The sequence below is a fragment of the Ips typographus genome, linkage group LG1 (assembly GCF_016097725.1).
Source record: "Ips typographus isolate SLU linkage group LG1, UJ_Ityp_2.0, whole genome shotgun sequence".
NCBI classification, from domain to species: Eukaryota; Metazoa; Arthropoda; class Insecta; order Coleoptera; family Curculionidae; genus Ips; species Ips typographus.
Window position 1 is genome coordinate 1111801 of NC_138422.1, and position 25351 is coordinate 1137151.

General features: G+C 35.8%; 2 protein-coding genes across 3 annotated transcripts in view; one reads left to right on the forward strand and one right to left on the reverse strand.

The window, feature by feature from the left end:
* The first annotated feature begins 153 nt into the window (after nt 1-153).
* Nucleotides 154-10330, forward strand: LOC145735538 (uncharacterized). The gene is made up of 13 exons (XM_081989481.1): nt 154-318; nt 395-570; nt 626-781; nt 836-1091; nt 1146-1275; nt 4765-4890; nt 4940-5206; nt 5264-5444; nt 5499-6025; nt 6073-6175; nt 6232-6371; nt 9782-9959; nt 10108-10330. The coding sequence occupies exons 2-13, from the start codon at nt 403-405 to the stop codon at nt 10231-10233; spliced, it is 2358 nt and encodes a 785-aa protein (XP_081845607.1). The 5' UTR covers nt 154-318; nt 395-402; the 3' UTR covers nt 10234-10330.
* Nucleotides 10259-25351, reverse strand: part of LOC145735716 (uncharacterized) — a 150678-nt gene continuing 135585 nt past the window's right edge. For both annotated transcript variants that reach the window (XM_081989716.1, XM_081989725.1), the window contains exons 3-5: nt 15825-15948; nt 13600-13842; nt 10259-13542 (exon numbers count right to left, since the gene is read on the reverse strand). In XM_081989716.1, the coding sequence (XP_081845842.1) occupies nt 13367-13542; nt 13600-13842; nt 15825-15948 (543 nt within the window). In that variant the 3' untranslated portion in view covers nt 10259-13366. The remainder of the gene's footprint in view (nt 13543-13599; nt 13843-15824; nt 15949-25351) is intronic.

Genomic DNA, 25351 nt, shown 5'->3' on the forward strand with positions numbered 1-25351 from the left:
AGTTTATATAACCCTAAACTTATGTTTCTCTGTCTTATTGATATTGTATTTAAAGAGTTAGACAAAGAAACATATCTTTTCTATTTTTTATTCCACCAATGGCGTTTATCGTTTTGTTTCCTATTCGGATATTGAAATGTTGCCAATTCTTACTTTTTAGTAATCCGACGTTGCCAGTAGGTACTTTTAAAAGCTGCAGTTTGTAGTTTGTAGTTTTTTCGGAGGAAGCAAAGCAGGAGGAAGTGTGAATTAACTTGCCTAGTGGCAATACTGGCAATTCTTATTAGCATTTTAGCATTTTAAGTGACACAAAGGAAGGCAAGTAGTCCCAAACTTGTTCAGAAATGTCACTTTATTGACGCGTCTTTCGAAAATCTTAAAAAAACTCCGACAGTGGGAAAAATGGGGTCGGAACCTCCAACCAACATGGCTTCCCTTCTGGTTTACTGTGCAACTGACAACAGCTTGATGCTAACCGTGGAGAGCCCGAATAGTGATCATTGGATTCCTAGCGTCAAGGTGGAACCAAGTGTCAGCTGGTCTAGAACCGTTACTAAAGAAGCTCAAGAGGTTCGCTTCTCTATAACTGCACCACTAACAAACTTGCTAAAAAATTGAGTTCTAGATTACGGGTGTTGGTAAAAGTGCCCTGAAACTTTTGAAGTTGACCAAATTTTGGTACCCATGTCGAGATGGCGCTCCTGCAACTTTGTACCACGCCGTTTTCTGCTTGAACGTAGATCAAACCACTAAGAATAAAACCAAAAACACCATGGGAAAAGTGAGTGTCTTAGAATTTCTCTAGTGGCGCAACTATTTTCGTGGAATGTCACAGTACCGCGGAAAAGTCAGATGGGTGGTCGAAACCGATTTGGCCAGTATGTTGCAAAGCAACGCGCTGAAAACTCCAGAACTGCTGGAGTGGTACCAACTAACCAGAGACCCGGATTTGACCCAGTTCAATATTGTGGAACCTTCTGAGGAAGTAATTTTTGCAAAGAACCTTAGTGAAATTTCTGATGAAGTACTGGTGTCTGGGAAGAGTACCAATTTTTTTCAGTTGGTGGACGCTTCCGGAATTGATAAATTGGGTAAGTTAACTTATTTATTTACTCTTTTTTTATTTAGAATAATTATTTGCACAGCTCAAGAAGATCTGTACAGAAACGTGTTTATACCTCTGAGTTACCCAGCGATTTACATGAATCTAAGGGCATTTACCAAACTGGTTTCTGATTTGGGTTGGGCAAAGCCTCAAGTACCGTTCTTATTTAGGTACACTCTTTACTAAAATCTATGTATTTGAATATACAGTGTCCCAAATTGGTCGTACAAGTGCCCGGTGTTTTGTTCGGTTACTCTCTTTTTACTACACAAAATTATGCCTATCCCAGGGCTAGCGGCAGTGACGTAATAATTGTCGTTCCTTGTCTATTAGTTGTGAATTGAACGAGACGGAATTTGACGTCATTAACGTATGTTCTTTAACCAATCGTTAAAATTCGGGAAAATTCCGCGTTGGCGCTGTCGGCAACGCAAAATTTATAATTTTGGTTGTTTGGCGTTTGTTGACAGTTTCTTCAAACTTTTCCCGTTGCAATTTATCGATTCGGTTATTATTTTGTGTGAGTTGTTTTTGTGTTTTTCATATTTTTGCTAACCGTAAATGTCTAAGCAGTACAGTGAGGGCAAACAGCGGCTGATAGATGTTTCATGTGACATACAGAGAATTGCTGCTTACCTTACTTTGCAGGTTTTTACCATCAAGGAAATAACACACACAGTCCAAAATCACTACCAACACTAGCCTGCACAGTTCAAGTAAAGTAATAACGACAATGATTTAGTTTTTCCGCTCTTGTTTACATTTTGCTTTTTACCAGCTTAACCTCACTCTTGTGAGTTTTGTCAAATCGGAAACAACAACTTGTGGTGCGGTTGGGTATTGAGCACGTGACCAGTGCGTTTTATCGGTAGCAAAAAACCAAAATAGTTTTTTAGAAATGCTCTATAACCGAACTTTACAAGGCTTAACGAAATCAAAACTTTTTAAATCTTGATAATATGGAACGAGCTGGCAATCGCAAAATATCAATGAAAACCTTTGGAACTAATCTAAGACATGAGTGAATTTCAATCTGACGTCACCATTTATTGCGTCACTGCGGCTGGGACGGAGAGTAAAGCTTGGTTCACATGAATCATGAATCCGGAACATTCGCGGAATGCGGACAGCGGAAAATCGTTCAGCCAATCAGCGTTCTGTCCGTCTATCCGGACCGGATTGCATATTTTGATATTTTCCGCGCGTAAACGTCGTAATCATGACATTCATGACAGGGACAGAAAACAAAACAGAAACAGCAAAGCAAATATGTCCGTGGAGATGAACGAAAACGATTTTAACACTACGCTAATTGATTTTGTCCAAAGTTACCCCATTTTGTGGGATTCTAAGCACCCTCAACACAAGGATAATAATGCCTTGAAGAAGGCTTGGCTTCAGATTACCAATCGAATGAAAACAATAGGTATTCGGTACAGTCAGAGAGAAAAGCGCTGTCAAAGTTTGAACTGCCAGAAACACAGTTTGAAAAGACAGTCAACGACAAAATCGCCTATAAAACGCATTTATGGTGTGAAAATGACAGTTTTAAGCACATTTTTGGAATCCTCATTAAATTTCTTATCCAATAACCTAAAAAAAATCACCGAAAAGTGCCGCCAAAGTTTGAACTGGCAGAAACACAGTTTGAAAAGACAGTCAGCGACAAAATCGTCTGTTAAACTCACTTGCAGTGAGAAAATTACAGTTTTATCCACATTTTTGGAATCCTCATTGAGTTTCCTATCTACTAACTTAAAAAAAACACTAAAAAATCGAGTATAGTCAGTTAGAAAAACAGTGTCAAAGTTTAAACTGCCAGAAACACAGTTTGAAAGGACAGTCAGAGACAAAATCGCCTGTAAAACTCACTTGGAATGAGAAAATGACAGTTTTAAGCACATTTTTGGAATCCTCGTTAAATTTCCTATTCAGTTACTTGGAAAAACCGTATAAAATGTGGTACAGTCTGGGAGAAAAGCAGTGTCAAATTTTGAACTAAAAGAAACACAATTCGGAAGGACAGTTAGGGACCAAATCGGTGGTAAAACCCACTTCTAGTCAGAAAATGTTTGATTTAAGTACATTTTTGGAATCCTCATTAAATTTCCTATTCAATAGCCAAAAAAAAACAAAAAACATATCGGTACAGTCATGGTGAAAAATGGTGTCAAAGTTTGAATTGTTAGAAACACAGTTTGAAAAGACAGTCAGCGACAAAATCGTCTGTTAAACTCACTTGGAGTGAGAAAATGACAGTTTTAAGCACATTTTTGGAATCCTCATTAAATTTCTTATCCAATAACCTAAAAAAAATCACGAAATTCGGTACAGTCAGGGAGAAAAGTGCTGCCAAAGTTTGAACTGGCAGAAACACAGTTTGAAAAGACAGTCAGCGACAAAATCGTCTGTTAAACTCACTTGGAGTGAGAAAATGACAGTTTTATCTACATTTTTGGAATCCTCATTAAGTTTCCTATCTACTAACCTAAAAAAACACTAAAAAATCGAGTATAGTTAGTTAGAAAAACAGTGTCAAAGTTTGAACTGCCAGAAACACAGTTTGAAAGGACAGTCAGAGACAAAATCGCCTGTAAAACTCACTTGGAATGAGAAAATGACAGTTTTAAGCACATTTTTGGAATCCTCGTTAAATTTCCTATTCAGTTACTTGGAAAAACCGTATAAAATGTGGTACAGTCTGGGAGAAAAGCAGTGTCAAATTTTAAACTAAAAGAAACACAATTCGGAAGGACAGTCAGGGACCAAATCGCTGGTAAAACCCACTTCTAGTCAGAAAATGTTTGATTTAAGTACATTTTTGGAATCCTCATTAAATTTCCTATTCAATAGCCAAAAAAAAACAAAAAACCTATCGGTACAGTCATGGTGAAAAATGGTCAAAGTTTGAATTGTTAGAAACACAGTTTGAAAGGACAGTCAAGGACAAGTGTAGTGTGAAAATGACAGTTTTAAGCACATTTTTGGAATCCTTATTAAATTTCCTATCCAATAGCTTAAAAAAATATCACTAAATTCGGTACAGTCAGGGAGAAAAGTGCTACCAAAGTTTGAAAACACAGTCAGCGACAAAATCGTCTGTTAAACTCACTTGGAGTGAGAAAATGACAGTTTTAAGCACATTTTTGGAATCCTCATTAAATTTCTATCTACTGACCTAAAAAAACACTACCAAATTGAGTACAGTCAGAGAGAAAAACAGTGTCAAAGTTTGAACTAACAGAAATATAGTTTGAAAGGACAGTTAAGGACAAAATTGCCTGTAAAACCCATTTGTGGTGTGAAAATGACAGTTTTAAGCACATTTTTGGAATCCTCATTAAATTTCCTATCTAATAGTCTAAAAAAACACTAAAAAATCGAGTATAGTCAGTTAGAAAAACAGTGTCAAAATTTGAACTGCTAGAAACACAGTTTGAAAGGACAGTCAAGGACAAAATCGCCTGTAAAGTTTTCGACTACTAGATATTTTTTGTTAGGTTTTCTATCTTTGTCTCGCGCATGAATTATCTATCTTTCTCTGTCATCAGTTACACGGTTTTCCTATTGCCAGTTTTAATTGATTGTATTCTCTACGAACAACTTTGCTCCTTAACTATTGTACGACCAATTTGGGACAGACTGTATACATTTGCCAGGTGTGCTGATTCAGGAAACAGAAACGGACTGTCCTTTAGGGAACTACTCTACTTTCTGGCCGCCGTAGATCCAGGTACTGGTCATGGAGGAACGGCAGCCGAGTTGAGGTGTAGATACATGTTCAAGTAAGTTCAGTTAAGTGAAATTGACGTGAATGCAACAAGTTTGGTGCAGATATTACGACCGCGACAAAGACAACATATTAAAAAGTGAAGAATTCAAAAATTTGATCTTGGATCTGCGCAAATCTAAGAAATTATCAGTGGATTCGGCGGGCGTGACTAAAGATCTACAGGAAACGTACAAAGCGATGGGGTTGCAAGAGAATCAGAATATCAACGTCAACGATTTTTTACGGGCAGTTTGCGACTTGAAAATCAGGGGAACTTCGCATATTTTCCGATCTGGTATTGGTATTTTAAAGTACATGAAAGAGAATAGGTAAGTGTGTGTTATTGTCAATTTGACTGAACATTTTTGCTTGAATTACACCTGTAGTGAGGCACGGGAAACAATGGCAACCCCGATGATGAGCAGACCACAAAATATGGCGTATCCTACGGGCTCTGATAATCCTAGAGGTAAAATGACCCTTAGAAATTTCGATTACGAAATTGCCATCCACACTGTAAAGATCCAACGCAGCGGACAGGCTATCAATATTGATGAAATGAAGGAGGTACACTTCATTACAATGAAAATGGAAATTTACGGAATTTTTAACGACCTCTAGGTGCAGGAGGCTGTATCCGCCACCACTCTCAAACAGCCAGTAAACGAACACGCAAAAAGACAATCACTGGACGTGTTTAGTCAGCGTTCCGTATCTAACGAAGTGCTGAAAGGTGTACGCTACTTGACCAGCATCAACAACATCAAAGACACTAAAACTTCGTACAGCTGGGGCCAGTTGGACCCCGCCAGTTTTGCCAAAAACTTGATCCAAGTGTCCGTCCAAGTGAGGGAAATATTCAGGAACGAATCGAGACTTTTGGAACTGAGTTCTCCCGTTTACATTATGGGGGATTTACATGGCAATGTGGCTGATTTACTGTATTTCGAAAGGACCTTATGGCACATCGGTCCCGGTTTGAGTCCTTGCAATCTGTTGTTTCTGGGTGACTACGTTGATCGGGGCAGTTTCAGTATCGAGGTGATCTCCTACTTGTTTGCGTACAAGTTGCAGAGCCCTAACAAAGTTAGTTTGTTGCGGGGCAATCACGAAATTCGGGAAGTACAGAAAATGTTTACTTTTTACAAGTAAGTGTGTAAGAATCGAGACGCAGGCGTGTGAGGGTGTGTTTTAGGGAGTGCTGCCTCAAGTTGGGGGAAAAGTTAGGAAATGATGTGTGGAACGCTGTTAATAATGCTTTTGACACTATGCCCATTGCGGCCACTGTAGATGGAAAGGTTAGTTCGTGTCTTGGTGTTTTTACGGATAATAATTATGAACTTGTTTATGAAAGATATTTTGTTGTCATGGAGGTGTTCCACCTCCTTGGCTTTGTCCAGTCATTTCGGCTATAAACGACATTCCGACAGTATTGAGTCAGCCCGACAATCAAAGTTCCTTGGCATGGGAATTAATGTGGAATGATCCTGTAAGGTACGCATTTTTTTCAGTCAACTCAAGTCATATAGCCCAAAAAATAATACACTTATTTTTAAAAATACTCACTTTAAATCCGAAAAACTAGTATTGAACAACTACGTTGTTTAAAAGGCCCAGCAGTATTGATCAATGAACGATAATAGATTGCCTTGCAAGGAAGAACGAAGTAATAGTTTGCCCGGTTGTCACTTTGTGTGTTGCTACCTATTACTTTATAGCATATAAAATATAATGACCATATACAAAATATAGAAAATTCAAAATAACAAACCAACAGCTTAATAAACTAATACAGTTAGTTTCAAGTAACTAATTGGCAGTAAGAGAATATTTGCTTTTAAATTATACTGGGTGGTCCAGTTTTAAGTGTCAATAATTCACCATTTGATAGCTAATCAAAAAATAAGTTGACTTGCATTGTGTCATTTTTCTGAAAAACGTTTCCTACGGAAGATACAGTCCTTCAAATTTCAATTTAAAAAATCGTTTTATAGTTTAAAACTGAACATCCAAGACTTGTGAAAGTCCAAATTTGTATTGAACAGTCTAAAAACTTTTTTACTACTAGGAATGGTCTTATGATTCGCTTTCTCAGACTGCCATCCTGGTTGAGTGTCTGAAAGTGGCATTCAAGAACAAAAAAAACTCCGGAAATCAAGACAAAGATTGTATTGTGCATGAAACTCATTTTTTACTACTAAAAATTGTATAAAAGTTGACTTTTAATGCTAGAACGGACCTTACTAGGACTAAAGAGAGTCCAAAAGTATGTTTTCAAGACTTTAATTGGTGTACAACTCAATTTTCTGGAATGTACAATAAATCTAGAAGTAAATTAAATTTTCGGACTATTTTATTTCTAAAAATTAGTTCTCAAAACTATTATTGTAGCATTTGGTACCAAAATTTTTTACTTTTATTACTGAAGAAACTTGCCTTTTGGAAATAGTCTTAAACTCGATTTTTCAGTCTTAAAAAGCATTAAAAACAGTCTGAATTTCTTAGAGATGCTACAATTTATTGCACCTATGAGTGTAGAAGTCAATTTAATAGTGAAGAAGCTTGAAATAACATTTTCAAGATTATGGTCAGTGGACAAACTGGCTTTTAGGCCTGATAAGTCAAAAACTTTGTAAAGATAGTCTTGAAACTCGATTTGAGGCACTGAAAACACTAAAAACAGTCTAGTTTATTAAGAAATACCCGAATTTTTAGCACTGAGGTGTCTAGAAGTCGATTTAATAGTGACAAAGCTTAAAATGCTATTTTAAGTCTATGAAGAATGTAAAAATTGTTTTTTAAGTTTGCTATGTGAATAACTTGATGAAGATAGTCTTGAAACTCGATTTTCCAAGCTGAAAGCAGTTTTGAAGCACTAAAATTAGTCCAGAATTCGAAGAAAATGAAAAGCAAAGTAAAAAGCACGAAAAGTTAGTTTTCAAGACAATTTTCATGAATCTAATGTCAATGTCCTGCATCTAAGACTATTTTCAAGACTAAAATATTGAAATTTGTCTTCAAATTATGAAAACTTACTTCAAATGCAAATTTTAAGCTTCTGATGTCACTTTTCATTAGTTCAGTTACATTTTGGGGTTCAAGTCAATTTTTAAGGTTTAAATGTGTGAATTTGTAGTAACAAATTCTTGAAAAAGTAGTTTTTATGTCTACAAGTCAATTTTTAGTATTAAAGTCTCTCGATTTGCATGAAAACTGGTTACAAACACAATTTTTAAGCTTCTGAAATGTTTATCTTTTCTAATTCAATTTTCAAAACTAAAGTCTTTTAGTTTGTCTGGAAACTATGAAAACTGGCTACAATAATATTTTTTAAACTTCTTAAGTGAATTTTCCGTTTCCAAGACAATTTTCAAGTTGGGTTGGGTTAGTTTTTGGGCCTTTGACCGTAATAACGTGTAATAAAGTGCTTGTTCCAAATTTGATCAATATTGCTCCAACGGTCTGACAGTTATGACAAAAAAAAAACGATTTTTTCAACAGAAATTTGAAGGACTGTATTTTCCTTAAGAAGCACTTTTCAGAAAAATGACATAATGAATGTCAACTTATTTTTTATTTGGCTATGGATTGGTGAATTATTGACATTTAAAACTGGACCACCCTGTAGAATAATTTTGATGATTAACGTCAATAAATAATGACTACTAATTCTTTTTTGATGCTCTTGTTAACGTTCTAAAGCACTTATGCTTCTTATCAAACGTCCTAGAAACAGAATAGCAATGTTCTAGTTCTGGGGGTAGATTCTTACATGTGAGATAACGTTCTCATATGTTAGAGGACCTTACTAATATAGCCAATTCTCACTTCCAACTGTTTTGAAATCGGTATTTTGAAATGTAAACGTGAAAGAATACTGGGTGTGAGTTTTTACAAAGATTGGACAAGATTGAAATAGGGTGCACAAAGATGTTTTTTTTGTATAATTAAAGTAAGAAGATAAAACAAAATTCGTACAGCAATGGCCCAGCTGGCAACATTCTTTGTTCAGTGTTCAGTGACTTCTGCTGACTGTACGTATCTCATTTCATTAGAGGTAGATCCAATAAACATGTGTGTTTTATGACATCATACAACCAACTAAGTACTGTCAGTTTGATGATTCCACTACAAGTGTCTTAAAGCTTCTTCAAGAATTTTTTTAAATTGTCAGATGCCTTTATGACCATTTTGAACCTGCCAGAGACCTCTAAGTGCTACTGACAACCTTCTAAAATGTGCCAGAGGCCTTAAAGCTTCCTAGAATTAGTTTAAACTGTCAGAACCATTTTGGAAGTTCTCTAAATAATACTGTAAACCTTCTAGATATTGCCAGCGGCTTCTAAATTCTACTGACAACCTTGTAAGAAGTGCCAGATACTTTTACAATTACTCTGAATCCTGTATATAACTGAAGAACGACCTTCTAAAAATTGTCAGAAGCCTCTAGAGTCTGAATCTGATGCAACAGTCAGAATTCACTGAATAGACTATACTTAACTTACCATTGAAACTTTCTGATAGATCCCATAATCCAACTATATTGATTTTGTGTTTTCTTGATCATTTATTTATTATTTGCCTTGAAATTGTGTTTAATACTGTTTCGTTCGAATACCAACCAACAATTGAGTTATTAAATACACCGTAATGTTGAATCATACCAATGTGGCCAATACGCATTTTTTCGATTTTCAGCTGTTTTAATGAGATTCTCTCGTATTTTAGGCAACCCATTATACATCGATATCATGGCTAGAATCTCACGCCTGTCTTTTGTCAAATTGACACATATATGTCATTTATGGTGCTTTTTACCATTTTTAGCAATAATTGTTCTAAAGTTGCGACTAATTTATGAATTATCCAGTAACATTTTTTTCTAAAATATCGCTTTTTTTTAGGCCAAAAACAGTAAACGACAAGTTGGCTATGGAACTTCTGGCCAATGAGGGCTTTGCGGTAAACACGCGACGTGGCACTGCGCACATTTTCAGCGTGGAGGCGCTGGAACGGTTTTTGAAAGCCAATCAGCTCTCGCATTTCGTTCGAGCCCACGAGGTGGCGCAGGCGGGCTTTCAGGTTAGTACCTTTACAGCGCAAAAACGTAATTTGACAATTTAACCGTCAATGTAATGTCACATTTGAGCTGTTAGCTCCATTCCCTTGTGACCAACTGTCTGAACATTGATTTTGGTACACTGACTGTGTGTGCGTGTTTTGACTTCAGGTACAACAGAAAGGCAGATTATTGACAGTTTTTTCATCGTCAAAGTATTGCGGTGGTAATAACGACGCGGCGTGCGTAATGGCGGATCAAGGCAAACTGAGGATATTACGTTTAGAAACCGATTGATTGGACAATAATAAAATGTCGCTAATTTCCGGAAGTTTTATATTTCAACAAAAATGTAAACATATAAAACAAACATATACAAACCAAGTAACAATGATTTTTTTTTTGTTTAATCGTTCTTATATAAGTGAACACTCTATAAATGTCTATTAACATCTAAGTTTTATATCTATACGGAATTATTTCAAGTACGCAATTACTCGAAACCACATTTATTTATTATCATTTGATATTTTCTTATTATGTGATGTACTTAAATTGGTAACGCTATTAGGTTGCCTACTGGTTGACAGTTAAAATTGTGGTTACAATAATTATTTGGTTCGAATATTCTATTATAAAACGTCTAATACAAAAATTACTATATTCAGTACTTTTTTCATATACATATAATATGTCAAGTATATTCACCGTGGTTCCCAAATTTGTCATTTTTACTTAAATTAGACTACTTTAGAAATTTTTTCTCCACATTTTTGCTGCCACACATTGAAAGAGGAAGCTTTAATAAGTAACCTACTAAATGCCTATAAAATGTTCGAGTGAGAAGCACGAATTGGTGGTTTGACAGCCAAAATTAATGGCAGCCCACTAAACTAACTTCTCGCTCAAACACTTTTAAAAATATGTCTTATAGTAGTGGTGAGAAGACGCATAACCTAAAATTACCGTTGATATTTACGCTTGATATGAATATGTTGATGTTGATAGTGACTAGGAATTTTCGAAAACACTAACAGAGGTCAAAAAAATTATTTTGCTGCCTTTTCTTATCCCATTGCGATGTAGTTTACGCAAATGCTGCACGTACCATCACTAGTAAACTTACTGGCAAATGTCCTGTAATTTTGGATAATTCATTTAGACAGAATAGCCGAGATATACAGGGTGTCCCGCGAGGTAAGGTAAATTCGAGTCGAAAATGTTCTATGAACATGGGTTCGCAATTACCAAGATTTGATTTTTTAAAGTTTAATAGTGTATAGACCATTTCGAGGTGACGTCATAAACGTCAAACGTAAGTCAGCCATATTGCCGGGGGGGCATACAGACCCACTAGTTAAATGTAAACTATAGAAATTTTCGATTGAGTTCAGAAGATTGTAGAAAAAGGCGACGTTTTGTTTAGTCGTGCGTTGTGGAAATAGAGCAGAAAGGGACAAAGTTCGATTTTTCAAGATTCCCAAAGCGTTGAAGAACCGGGGAGAACAACTAAACGCCTTGTCAAAAGAACGTCGACTTAAATGGGTTGCCGCTTCAAAACGTGGGGATTTAAGTAAAACCTTCCTTAATAATGCACGAATTTGTGCAAATCACTGTCCCAGGTATTTATTATTTGTCAGTAGTACAGCATCTAACAAAGTATGGTTAAATAAAATATTGTTTTAATTTTTGTGTATTGTGTCAGTTTTGTTTGGTTTTTTTAGGCAAACCAGCCAAATTGGAAGATAAGGACAATCCTGACTGGGTTCCTTCTGTAAATATGGGATATATATTATTACCAAAACCCAAAATGTAGAAAGTGTATAGCGGTATGTTCAAGCAGTTAAGCGTTAAACAAAACGTCTCATAATAGTAAGTTTTTGTACAAAAGTTATAATTTGTCTGTAATAAGACCTTTATATAGGAAAATGAGCATGAAAGTGAGAGCATGTTAGCTGTGAACATGGACAGGGAACCCACTGCAAGTCCATCTACAGAAGTATCTGTATCTTACTTGGAACAACTTCAACAAATTGACCACAATAGCCAACTGAAAAGTGAACAAAATGCTGTGTATAAATTGTCTATCAGAAGATCTCAATTTTGCAAATCAAAAAATTATACATTGCAAGAAAAACTAAAATCGTCTGGCTTGTCAGAAGAGTCATTTAAAGATAATGATTCAAAAACATTATATTTTACAGGCTTTCCAAAAGCACAGATGATGTTTTTACTTTTTAACAGTGTCTCTTCCTACATATCAACTAAATGTACACTGCTTCCTTTTAAACAGTTTATTAAACACCAGGAGATCACAAATAACAATGAAAATCCATACAGCTAAATTCAGTTGTCTGCCCCCCCGGCAATATGGCTGCCGTCGAAAGCCAGTGTCACAACCAGGTGACTCAAAATGATCTACTTGGAAAATAACTGTTTATAATAATTGTTCAAAGTGTCCATTTTCCCATTGTAAGCATAGTCTAGTCCTTTTAATGATGTGAATGATAGCCATTGTAGTTTTAGGCACAATATCATTATTAAATTTACAAAATCATATCTTTACATATCTTTTCATATATACATTTTTAACTCGAATTCACCTAAAGAACACGTAGTGAAATTTTGTCCCTTACCTCGCGGGACACCCTGTATAAAATAAAAAATTAGAATTCGTCGTTCACCTGGAACATATTTGGTTTTTAAATACGTCAGTGGTATGGGGCCTTTTCCCATAACAGGGTTTTACAGTTTGCCATTTGTACTTGGTTTTAAATTTAATTTAGACAGAAAATATAAAATTTGTTGGGCCTAGGGTCTAGATAATTCCGAAAATCATTTTGAAACTTAAATTTGTGCATTAAATCCTGATTGGCTTGTCCACTTTGACGTCGAGGTGCCCAGGGCACAAACCGGCAACTAACGACATTATGTCAGCTCAGTGGGTAGTTTGCGATTGGTCAAACAAAGCAGCTTTCAGCTTGCTGCTTTTTCTTGCCCAATCACAAACTACCAACAGTGCTGTGTTGCAAATACTGCACATTCGCTATTTAGTTATTTCAGGTCAACATTAAGGGCATCATGTGACTTTACAATCGTTTGCAGTGTTTAGGTCACGTGCTTTGAGTGGCGGTTGTAAATTACACTGGTCCTACACGCAACTTTTAAATATTTTGGAAATCATATGGACAGGCCCCACTGAAAATTCTTGTCACAACTATGAATCATTTAATTTAAAATTATAACCTCGTTTTGATTCACGGTATTGTCAAGTGTTAACTGAAAATTTTTGGTCTTGATACGTGAATTCCACCCCACCAAATGTTTTATATTGTCCACGACAGAATTACCAAACTGTTGCAGTGACTGTTTGGCAACCCTGTTGATGCTCTAGCTATTTTTTGCTTTTACTCATCAAACATGTTTTTACTTAAAAAACATCGTTGGGCTGCCGCGGTGACCCCGGTTGGTGATAATCGTTAATTTCATCCCCCGCAGGAACGCACTGATGGGGTGAACAGGTAATTTTCCCTCCCTGGCCGCAGATACACTCCAGACAGTTGCCCGTGCTGTGCGGTAAGCTGTCGCCCTCCCTATATTCCTGACCTTTTTACAAAAAAGTTAAATTAAGACTTTTAAGTGTTTTGTGTAGTCCGTACTTACCCATGACGATGCAATTTTTTGGTTCCGCTTCATTGGTCGTACTTTCCGTTTCAGTACTGCTCTGCACCATTTCCTTGTCCTCCTCGGTTACTGTGGATGAGTAACTGTTGTCGTCATGAATACTCGTCAATTCGTGGTTGTTTGGCAACGTTGTCGTGGTTCCGGACGATTTGCGTAGTTCTCCGTTCGTCGTTTGGGGGGCGCCGAGCGTCGGTTTGAATGTGGGCGCCACTGGAACGGTCACTGAGAGAACACTGAGATTTATCGGAAAGTCAAAAACGATCGAAGGAAACAACTTATTTTTAAAACGACTCAAAATGTAAATTTCTTGTTTTACTTGCAAATTGTCGAGAATACAAATTGGAATTTACGTCGCACTGATTGACTTCGCTTGTTCCTTTCGATTTACTCTGCATAAGAAATATTTACTTGATAATTATTATAAACGAGTTATTTAAATAGTTAATCAGTTTTGGTATTTCAAAAAACAAATTACTAAAGTCTGTCAAAGATTTGACACCCACTAAATTAAATAGCCGCATTCTTTCGATCCATGATTTTGGATCCAAAAGCGTTCTGATGTAAAAATCACATGACATCATGATTATAAAATCAGATAGAGGTCACGTGACTTTTGAATCATATAACGCGTTTGGATCCGAAATCACAAACCGAAAGAAAAGGGCTAATTGTAAGAACTGGCAAACGTTAAACATGCGGTCCGAGAGAGACTGTTGCATATCGTGAAACACCGCCCTCTGTACAAGAAAGCCAAGAAGGTGCATGCCAAAAAATCCAATATGGCCGAAATAGTGGTTGACAGTTTGCATTTGTTTGTATTGTGGAAATTGAGTTTTTCGATGATTAAATTATTTTTTAAGGTTTAAAGTCAAGACTTGGGATTACTTGCCAAAGTAATTTTTGTTTGCTATTATATATTGTTGTTTATATGTTTATTGTTCTAGTGAAAGTGTAGTTTGTGTCCATTTTATTGTGTTATCACTATTGTTATTGTTCCTTCATTGTTCTATAATTTGTTGTTGGTTTTTTAACTTAAATTCTATTGCCTCTACAATATGCCGTCCACTTGTTGTTTGCCAAATTGTAAAAGCAATTTGGTGAAAGGCCCAAAAGTGTCAGTCTTTTACTTTCCAAAAGACTCTGCTCGAACCCAACAGTGGTTGAAAGCTTTGAACTGGAATGATTTTACTCCAACACAATACTCAGTGGTAAGTACAATATGCTTTCTCATTCAGTAAACATATTGCCTCTTACATACATAGGTATGTGAGTTACATTTTGAGAGCAACAAAGGTTTACTCTGAAGAAACAGGACAGCTTTTAGAAGTCCTATTGGCACATTTACGTTTTAAAAGAAAGGTTTTGGTAATAATATAAAACCCATTTACCAGTTTTGCTTACCTAGCTTCAAGGATTTCCAAATTTTATTTGATTGAGCAGTTTTCACATTAGTTTGTTGTACTTTCCAGGACAAAGGGTTCTAACCAAACTTGCTTTGGCTGGACTTTATTGGGTATAAAAAGCCATATCTATACATATCTGGATCAGGAATGAAGCGTTCTTTGATTTTTCACTCACAACTTCTAATCAACTACACGAACAAAATAAAAAAAAAACATATTTTCTACTGCATCTGCATAAGTTTGTGTACAAAACAAAAACCGCTAACGTCGCCATTAAAAGTGACATTTTAGGCTTTCTAGTATAGAGGGCGGTGACTAATTGTAAGAACTGGCCAACGTTAAACATGCGGTCCGAGAGAGGGCGTTGCATATCGTGGACATCCATTCTTGTCACATTCATTGCATTTAAATCATTATATACAATTCTAGGGTTATGTTGGTGTTTTTCCACTTTTCCATTTCGAGCAATTTTCCGAAAAGAAAGACCTGCCTGTAGTATTGAATGTCCTGATTTGGTTTCCAGTGTTTTCACACATTTTTGCCATCATACAACTGTTAAAAAAGGGAAAACAAATTTGTTAAGTGTTGTAAGTGTGCTAAATGAGAGCGTTGCACGTTGACATTTGTAAAGTGTATTCGTTTTGCTAAGCGATCAGTTGAGGGCTAGCGCGCTCTCTCTCACTCAGTTGCTGCTTTTTTTTGACAAATCAGACACTACGAACAGTGCTGTGATGATTCACAAGTTATAACAAAATAAAATTGTTTTCACGTTTCTATTTTACTATCAAAAGTCGTACTTACTGCAGGGTGTAAAAGGTCCTTGGTTCTTGCAGGGTCCTTCCATGGCGGGCGGACAATCCTGCCACCAGCAAAACATTTCACCGTCCAGACAGAGACAAAACTCGCACGGGTCCGCCCTGTATATCTGAAAAGCACGTACAAATGGTCAGTAATCGCGTATATGTCAGCTAATAATAAATTCCGATTTAATTATCGCTAACGCAGTTTCGATTATTAACCAATCGGACTATAACTCTTGTACATATGACGTGTACGGGAGAGTAATATGCTCTGTGGTAATATGCGTACGGTTCAGTTCTCTAATGATTTAATGTCCGTACAGATGACGCCACTGATACTGGTTTTTCTTGACATTGAACGTCAGCCTGTACGTGATTGGATTCGTTAAAACGTCACACACACACATTGAATTGGAACGGTAACGTGATTGGAAAGGACACGTAATAAATCCGCGAAACAGTAAAAGGTATAAATTTCGTTAGCGAGGGAATGAATGTCGGGGTGTGTAAGTAAAAAGGCAAAAACCGGAGGGTGCGCTGGTTTTATGGAGTAATATCTCGGAGAGATTGTCAGCCTCTATATAACATTTGTCAAAGCTCGAACGTGTGAAACAAAGACGAATAAAGATAAATGACTGAGACGCTGAAGAGGTCCGGAGCGTCATGAATTTTTAGGTATGTTTTTCGTCAAGACCGGTGAGCAACTGAGTTAAAAGGGGATGAGTAATGGTCTGCCGGTTAAGATTTCGCACTCGGACTAAGGTGTCCGAATTAATAAATTGACCCTGTCCGCGTCGTAATCTATAAAAGATAATAAAACGGGAATCGAAGTTATTTTTAAAGGGTCGTTCAGACAGACGTGGGGTCATTTAAACTGTCATTGCGCAAAAGTTATTACGGCCTTTTCGCTTACAACCGTTTCTAGGGCTTTTTATGGCAGGCTCTTTCACTTTTAGACGTTTATGATCCTGTTCCAATAGTTTCTAGTTCATTGGTTTGGTCTTGTTAGGTTTGTTTTAAAAAATATACAGATGTAGTAACACTAAAACACTAAAAAGTTCGAGTAGGCAGAATTTTGCCTGCAATGTTGTCAAACGTTTCTCTAAATTTGTCCACTAGATTACTAACTGACATTATAACGGGTGTTCGATAATTGTTATGGTCAGGTCGCCTATGGATGGCAATTGTCACAAAAAGCGTACGTCTTAGATAACGTTGCAAACAATTATATATGACAGCTGTCAATCCGCCGGTTCACCGCCCTCTATACTAGAAAGCCTAAAATGTTACTTTTAATGGCGGCGTTAGCGGTTTTCGTTTTATAAACAAACCTATGCAGATGCAGTAAGCAATATGTTTTTCTTTATTATTTCGTGTAGTTGATTGCAAGTTGTGGGTGAAAAATCAAAGAAAGGTTCATTCCTGATCCAGATATGTATAGATAGAGCTTTTTATACACAATCAAGTCCAGCCTAAACAAATTGGTTAGAACATTTGTCTTGGAAAGTACAACACACAGCAAACTAGTTTAAACACTGTTCAATGTAAGAAAATCTGTAAATCCTTGAAACTAGGTAAGCAAACCTGATAACTGTTTGTTATATTATTATCAAAAACATTCATTTAAAATTATTTTTGTTGCTCTCACAATGAAGGATGCTTTAAAATGTAACTCGCATACCTGTGCATGTAACAAGTACCTAATAAGTTTACTGTACTAGAAAGCACTTGTACCTACCATTGAGTATAGTGTTGGAGTAAAATCATCCCACTTCAAAGTGTTCAACCACTGTTGAGTTAAATCCGGATTTTTGTAAAGTAAAAAACTTGGTTGGGCTTTTTCCTGAATTGCTGTTACAATGTGGCTTGAAAAACTTATGAACGGCAGTAAACAAAAATAACTTACGCAAATAACCTCAAGTCTTGATTTTAAACCGTAAAAATTCATCTAACCCACAAAAAACTCATTTCCACAATACAAACTGTCACCGCTATTCCCGCCATATTGGAATTTTTGACAAGCACCTTCTAGGCTTTCTAGTATAGTAGGCGGTGACTACGTTCATGCTAGAACGAGAGAACCACAGCCAACTACGACCATAACAATTATTGAACACCCGTTACTTCCCATTCTTTAATCTTATACAGTGGGTCCATAAAGTATGGAATAAATTCAGTTAAAATTCAGGGAATTATCTTTCAGAAAAGAGAAAGAAAGAAAATTAGATATACAGGGTGTTCCAAATTTAAAAAATTGAATTTCGAAATCTATGTCAAATTCTAGGCCTGCTTGATGTAAAATGTCTGTATCGATCCTCAACTGTTTTTCCTTTAGCAGTCTTGGTTGGCCGACCCTCAAATCGAACAGAAATTCCTAATTTGAGCAACATTTTCGTGCACTTATCCAGAAAATCGTGAATAACTCGCTTATTTGAACCATCTTATTATATACGAGCCGTATAACAGAAGAAAGCTAATGAATGGTGGTCTCACGTGACGTTCAGCGAACACGGCTAAGTTTCCCGGTTCGGCCGCTAGAGGACGTCAAAGTTGACTTAGTTTTTTTGTAGTTTTTGCTAAATATCTCAGAAACGTTTCAAGTTAGAGGTTTGAGATTATTACCACAAACGTACCTAGAAGGAATGCAACTTTTACTTTCAATGATCTTTTTTGGTACCAGGCACCGTTTGTTCTTGAAAAATTAAAAACAAAAATTGTCAAGAAATTTTAAATTTATTTAGAGAAAAATTTTTAAAATAAACTTCCACTGCCTAAACCTAAATTCCTTCAGGTTAACGATACAAAAATGTAATTTGTATAAATGACATTTTTTGCGGTGCCACGCAGTGAAAACTGTCCAAATTGACATAATTGTCAGGTCATCCCTAAAACCGTGACAGTTGGGGCAAAATGGATGTCAGGGTGTTACAAGGTGTCTCAGATTAAGTGAAAAACAATTTTTAATTTCCGGGAAATATCTCAAAATTTAGTAAAAAGCAAAAATCACTTTGACGCCCTCTAGCGGTGAAACAATCACACCAATGCCCTTTTTTGAATACACCGTTGAAAAGTCTTTGGTCTGGACAATATTTTACCTTCAGTGACTTTTTGTCGTACCTGTTCAAATAATTGGATTATTTTAGGTTAAAGTAAAAGTGGTTAAATCAACTTGAAGGTTTGTTAAGCTTGATTTTGACGGCCTCTAGCGGCCAAACGGTGCAACCGATTAACTTAAATGAGCATATTTTTGGAAAGCTTACGATCTGGGCTATCTTTTCACTTCAATCACTTTTGGTCGTCAACTGTCAAATAAGCAAGTTATGAAAAACTTTTGGAAAAAGTGCACGAATACGCTCTGCTCAAATTAGGAATTTAATTTAATAATAAAAGAAAAAAATATTTTATTTTTTTTTAAATTTTATATAATTTAAATTTTTAATTACTGTTTTTCATTATTATTGAACACAATTTTCAATAAAACATGTTATATTTTTCAACCTCGAAAACAGCTGAATATCGACATAGGATATGCTACATAAAAAATACCCAGAACTTACGTAAAAACCATGTATATCAAATTTTTTCATCAAAAAATGCCCGTTTGTAAATAATATAACACACGTGTCATATAATTTAGATTAAATACTCTTTGAAACTAAAGCCATTTTGACTTAAGCTGGTTAACTGCCCAAAATTTGAAAAGAAGAGTGTAAGAATGTATCGAAGTGATTGTGCTGGCTAATTGTCCAGAATTTTCAAACTAAGAGTGGAAGAATGTATTGAAATGTTTGCGATGGCAATTGTCCAGAATTCTCAAAAAAAGAGCGGAAGAATATGTAGAAAAGGTTGTGCTGGCTAACTGCGAAAAATGTTCAAAAGAAGAACGGAAGAATGTGTGGATAACGCAATTGTCCAGTACTTTCAAGAAAAGAGCAGAAGAATTTCTCAAAATAATTGTGCTAGAAATTGTCCGGAATTTTTTAAAAATGAGTAGAAAAATTAGTTAACACCATAGAGCTGGTTAAGTATTTCAGAATTTTTAAGATAAGAGTAGAAGAATGTGTTGATAAAATTGTGCTGGCAATTCATCAGAATTTTCAAGAGAAGAATGTGTTGAAATATTAAATGCCCAACATTTTCAAAAGAAGAGTGGAAGAATCTGTTGAAATGTTTGTGCTGGTAATTATCCAGATTTTTCAAGAGAAAAGCAGAAGAATTTGTTGAAATAATTGTGCTGGCTAATTTCCTAAAATTTTTAAAAGAACACGAGCATTTTTCTGAAAAATTATTCCCTGAATTTGACGTACTGTATAACTGTGATTAACATAATTTTAGAACTCTCTTCCTGTATCGCTTTATTAGTATTAGTAAGTATGATACCACACTAAAACAACAAGTTATTTAAGGCGTGACTATTCACAATGACAGACACAATCTATTTACCGTAAGCTGTTCAGTTCAGTTAAGTAGGGTATTAAACTTAAAAGGGGAACGATTCTCGTTTGACGTTTATTAAATCGCGTCGCGAAACTCAGAGGTCGCTTTCGCGACTTTTTCACCTCTGGCTTGCATGTAACTTAATAACCGACGAACAAGTTAAGTCTAAGTTTCAATTTCCATGCAAATCGGACGCAAGTTTGGTCCTTGGAATAATCCGCAAAGTTTTGTGGCTTAATATGTACACTTTTGCCTCATCTTAAAGAGTCAACGAAAACAAACTTTTTCTTCCCTCTGTGCGGAACAGGAAATGATTTGTAAACAAGTCAGTTTCTTGACCGACTAATTAAGCTTAATTGCTCCCAAACCCTCGTCAAACGTTCGTTTGTCTCAAACTCTGTAGTAGGGGCAGGACGTTTCTAAAACATATTTGTTACACACACAGACACACACATATTAGTATAGACGGCGCTGAATTTTCTGCATTGCAGAGGAAGTCGGCAAACAATTAGAAATATTCGGGGCGAACAATTTCGAGAATTGTTTGCACGCCAATCGGTTGGAATTACGTTTCGTTGGAAAAATCAGGTAAACTTTATGAAAAGTGGAAAAGCATACAATGTAATGTGGGGTTTGTTGTCGCGTCAGGTTTCAATTTTCCGTTGGATCCGATGCCGTCACGGCATAAACTAAAAACCAAAGACCCGAAACGTCGACTGTATGTGTGTTCGGTCCGTTGGGAACCGGGCCGGAATATAAAAGAAAATTATACCGAATTTCCAGGGGGTGTTTTTGCTTGGTTACATTTTTCCCGGGCCCCATAAGGTACAAAATCCACTTATTTCAGTTCATGGACGAAATCGAAAAAGTTCACCCCTATTTTAAATGGCTTTGGAAGCTTTTGCCATTCCCTCTCCAGCTACATTGTCATATCAATTGACAGTTCAAATGGGAGCCGCCATATTTGTTGAGAAGCACACTGTTGATACAGTATGAATTTTTTATGTAGGAATGAACTGGTTTATACAGGGTGTGGTAAAAGTAAAACTGGTCGTAGGAAAACTAACTGACAGAGCAACATAGATAATTGCATGCGCGAGACAAAGACAGAAATTCTAATAAAAAATATAGTAGGCGAAAATCAAGGACGGTAAACAGTAAAGGATTGCTCAATCAAATGAGAGACGACAAAATGGCGTTCCAGGCCTCCATTTTGAATTTCCTTTCAAAATATTGACTTGCACCTCATTGTAAAGAAAATTTCACGTAGTTTCTAGAAATGACAGACAAAACGGCGTTGCAAGCCGCCATTTTGAATTTTCCTTCAAAATATTGACTTGCACCTCATTGTAAAGGAAATTTCAGGTAGTTTCAAGAAATGACAGACAAAATGGCGGCCTGGGACGCCATTTTGAATTTTCTGTCAAAATATTGACTTGCACCTCATTTTAAAAAAAATTTCACGTAGTTTCTAGAAATGACAACCAAAACTACGTTGCATGCCGCCATTTTGAATTTTCTTTCAAAATATTGACTTGCACCTCATTGTAAAGGAAATTTCAGGTAGTTTCAAGAAATGACAGACAAAATGGCGGCCTGGGACGCCATTTTGAATTTTCTGTCAAAATATTGACTTGCACCTCATTTTAAAGAAAATTTCACGTAGTTTCTAGAAATGACAACCAAAACTACGTTGCATGCCGCCATTTTGAATTTTCTTTCAAAATATTGACTTGCACCTCATTGTAAAGGAAATTTCAGGTAGTTTCAAGAAATGACAGACAAAATGGCGGCCTGGGACGCCATTTTGAATTTTCTGTCAAAATATTGACTTGCACCTCATTTTAAAGAAAATTTCACGTAGTTTCTAGAAATGACAACCAAAACTACGTTGCATGCCGCCATTTTGAATTTCCTTTCAAAATATTGACTTGCATTGTAAAGGAAATTTCACGTAGTTTCTAGAAATGGCAGACAAAATGGCGGCCTGGGACGCCATTTTGAATTTTCTGTCAGAATATTGACTTGCACCTCATTTTAAAGAAAATTTCACGTAGTTTCAAGAAATGACAGACAAAATGGCGGACTGGGACGCCATTTGGAATTTTCTGTCAATATATTGACTTACACCTCATTTTAAAGAAAAATTCACGTAGTTTCTAGAAATGACAGACAAAACGGCGTTGCAGGCCGCCATTTTGAATTTCCTTTCAAAATATTGACTTGCACCTCATTGTAAAGGAAATTTCACGTAGTTTCAAGAAATGACAGACAAAATGGCGGCCTAGGACGCCATTTTGAATTTTCTGTCAAAATATTGACTTGCACCTCATTTTAAAGAAAATTTCACATAGTTTCTAGAAATGACAGACAAAATGGCGGCCTGGGACGCCATTTTGAATTTTCTGTCAAAATATTGACTTGCACCTCATTTTAAAGAAAATTTCACGTAGTTTCTAGAAATGACAGACAAAATGGCGGCCTGGAACGCCATTTTGAATTTTCTGTCAATATGTTGACTTGCACCTCATTGTAAAGGAAATTTCACGTAGTTTCAAGAAATGACAGACAAAATGGCGGCCTGGGACGCCATTTTGAATTTTCTGTCAAAATATTGACTTGCACCTCATTTTAAAGAAAATTTCACGTAGTTTCTAGAAATGACCGACAAAACGGCGTTACAGGCCGCCATTTTGAATTTCCTTTCAAAATATTGACTTGCACCTCATTGTAATGGAAATTTAACGTAGTTTCAAGAAATGACAGACAAAATGGCGGCCTGGGACGCCATTTTGAATTTTCTGTCAAAATATTGACTTGCACCTCATTTTAAAGAAAATTTCACGTAGTTTCTAGAAATGACAGACAAAACGGCGTTGCAGGCCGCCATTTTGAATTTTCCGTCAAAATATTGATTTGCACCTTATTTTAAAGAAAATATTGCGTAGTTTTCAGAATTCATCCACTGCGCTAGTTACGTAACTTTGTTATTGGTCTAGTATTTAAACAAATAAACACTGAAAACGAACTAAACATTTCGCAAAAGTTTTCTTCACGCGAAAAAGTCTACAGTCACGTGACAAATGTCAGCAATTTTTCAACAAGTCACCAAGTGTCAACTTATTGTATTTTCTTCCATTAGCATGTGTAGTACAAGGACTATCGCATTGTTGTACTGTTTTAGACAATTTTGTTGATTATTTTTGGATTAAACGTGCCAATAGTTGCTTCTCTAAAACTAAATTTTTGCTAAATTTAGGCATATGAGTTTTTATGAAAATTTTACAGAGTATACTACACATTCTAAACTATATTGTCTTAAAAAAATGAAGGTCCTAACTCTAAAACTGAATTTTTGGTGATTTTTCCTCCAGGAAGTTAAAAGAGCGATGAGGGTTGCGAGTTTTATAACTTTGTTTTCGTGCATTGATTTGCCAAATTTTTTAAAACTAATAAATTTAGGAATATGGATTATGAAAATTTTACACAGTATACTACACACTCTAAACTATATGGTCTAAGAAAAATGAAGGTCCTAACTCTAAAACTGAATTGATGAGGAATTTTTAAATTTTCAGTCCTCCAGGAAGTTAAAAGAGCGATGATGATTGCGAGTTTTACAACTTTGTTTTCGTGCATTAATTTGCCTAATTTCTTAAAACTACTAAATTTAGGAATATGGATTATGAATATTTTTCACAGTATACTACACACTCTAAACTATATTGTAAAAGAAAAATAAAGGTCCTAACTCTAAAACTGAATTTTTGGTGATTTTTCAAATTTTCAGTACTCCAGGAAGTTAAAAGAGTGATGAGGGTTGCGAGTTTTATAACTTTGTTTTCGTGCATTGATTTGCCTAATTTTTTAAAAGTTCTAAATTTAGGAATATGGATTATAAAAATTTTACACAGTATACTGCACACTCTAAACTATATGGTCTAAGAAAAATAAAGGTCCTAACTCTAAAACTGAATTTTTGAGGAATTTTCAAATTTTCATTCCTCCAAGAAGTTAAAAGAGCGATGAGGGTTGCGAGTCTTATATAATATATAATTTTTTAAAACTTCTAAATTTAGGAATATGGATTATGAAAATTTTACACAGAATACTACACATTCTAAACTATATTGTAAATGAAAAATAAAGGTCCTAAATCGAAAACAGAATTTTTGGCGATTTTTCAAAGTTTTAGTTCTCCAGGAAATTAAGAGCGATGAGGGCGGCGAGTTTTGTAACTTTGTTTTGTTTATTTTTTGTAACTTTGTAAAATTGTATTGTCGTACACAAATTTGGCGGTACCACTGAAGAAGTCAAGTAGCAGAAACTTTTCATGTGTGTTTTATTAAGTTTTAAGCAACAACGTAAGATAAGGTTGGTACAAAATACAGTCACAGTTTTGGTGCCTTTGAATATAATAATAGTTTTACAATAGCAGTCACATGCCTGTCAAAATCATTGATTCAAAAAAAGACCCAATCATAAACTACCCACTGGTGCTGAGATGAGTTATCACCCGTTGACTTGCCATTACTGTCACTAGAAAATGTCATTCGAATACAACGTTGCCACGTAATTTTTAGCATAATTCCTCTCACCAATCTGTTGGACCTGATCCACTTAATAAAGCTTTATTATTACAACGACCCATGTCAGATGCGGTTCGCAAGTCTACTATAAAAGCCAGTCGGTCCGAAATCCAGAAGATCAACGCATAACTACCTCTCTAGATTTGCATAATTTCCGTCTGGGGTTTACTTGTAAGTCACGTGCCCCGTTTAATATTCTTGGGTATAAATTGTCAATTTTTGAAAGGTTGTACATTTTCTATTTGAACTCCCATCAATTTTGCTAAATCGCCATTAGAATACAGATAAAAAATAGTACAAAATGAGCCAAAACTCGCTTCTTTTCTTCGTATCTCAAAAAGTAGTTAAGCGAAATAAAGTGTAGAAAAAACATTGTTTACAACATAGTTTAATCCTGACTGTTTTCGGTTAGAAAAATGGACGCTTTAAGTGTCTTTCGGCTTTATCGCGTTTATTATCGTTCTGACGATGGGACAGGTGAATACAACGCCTTATCTGCGTC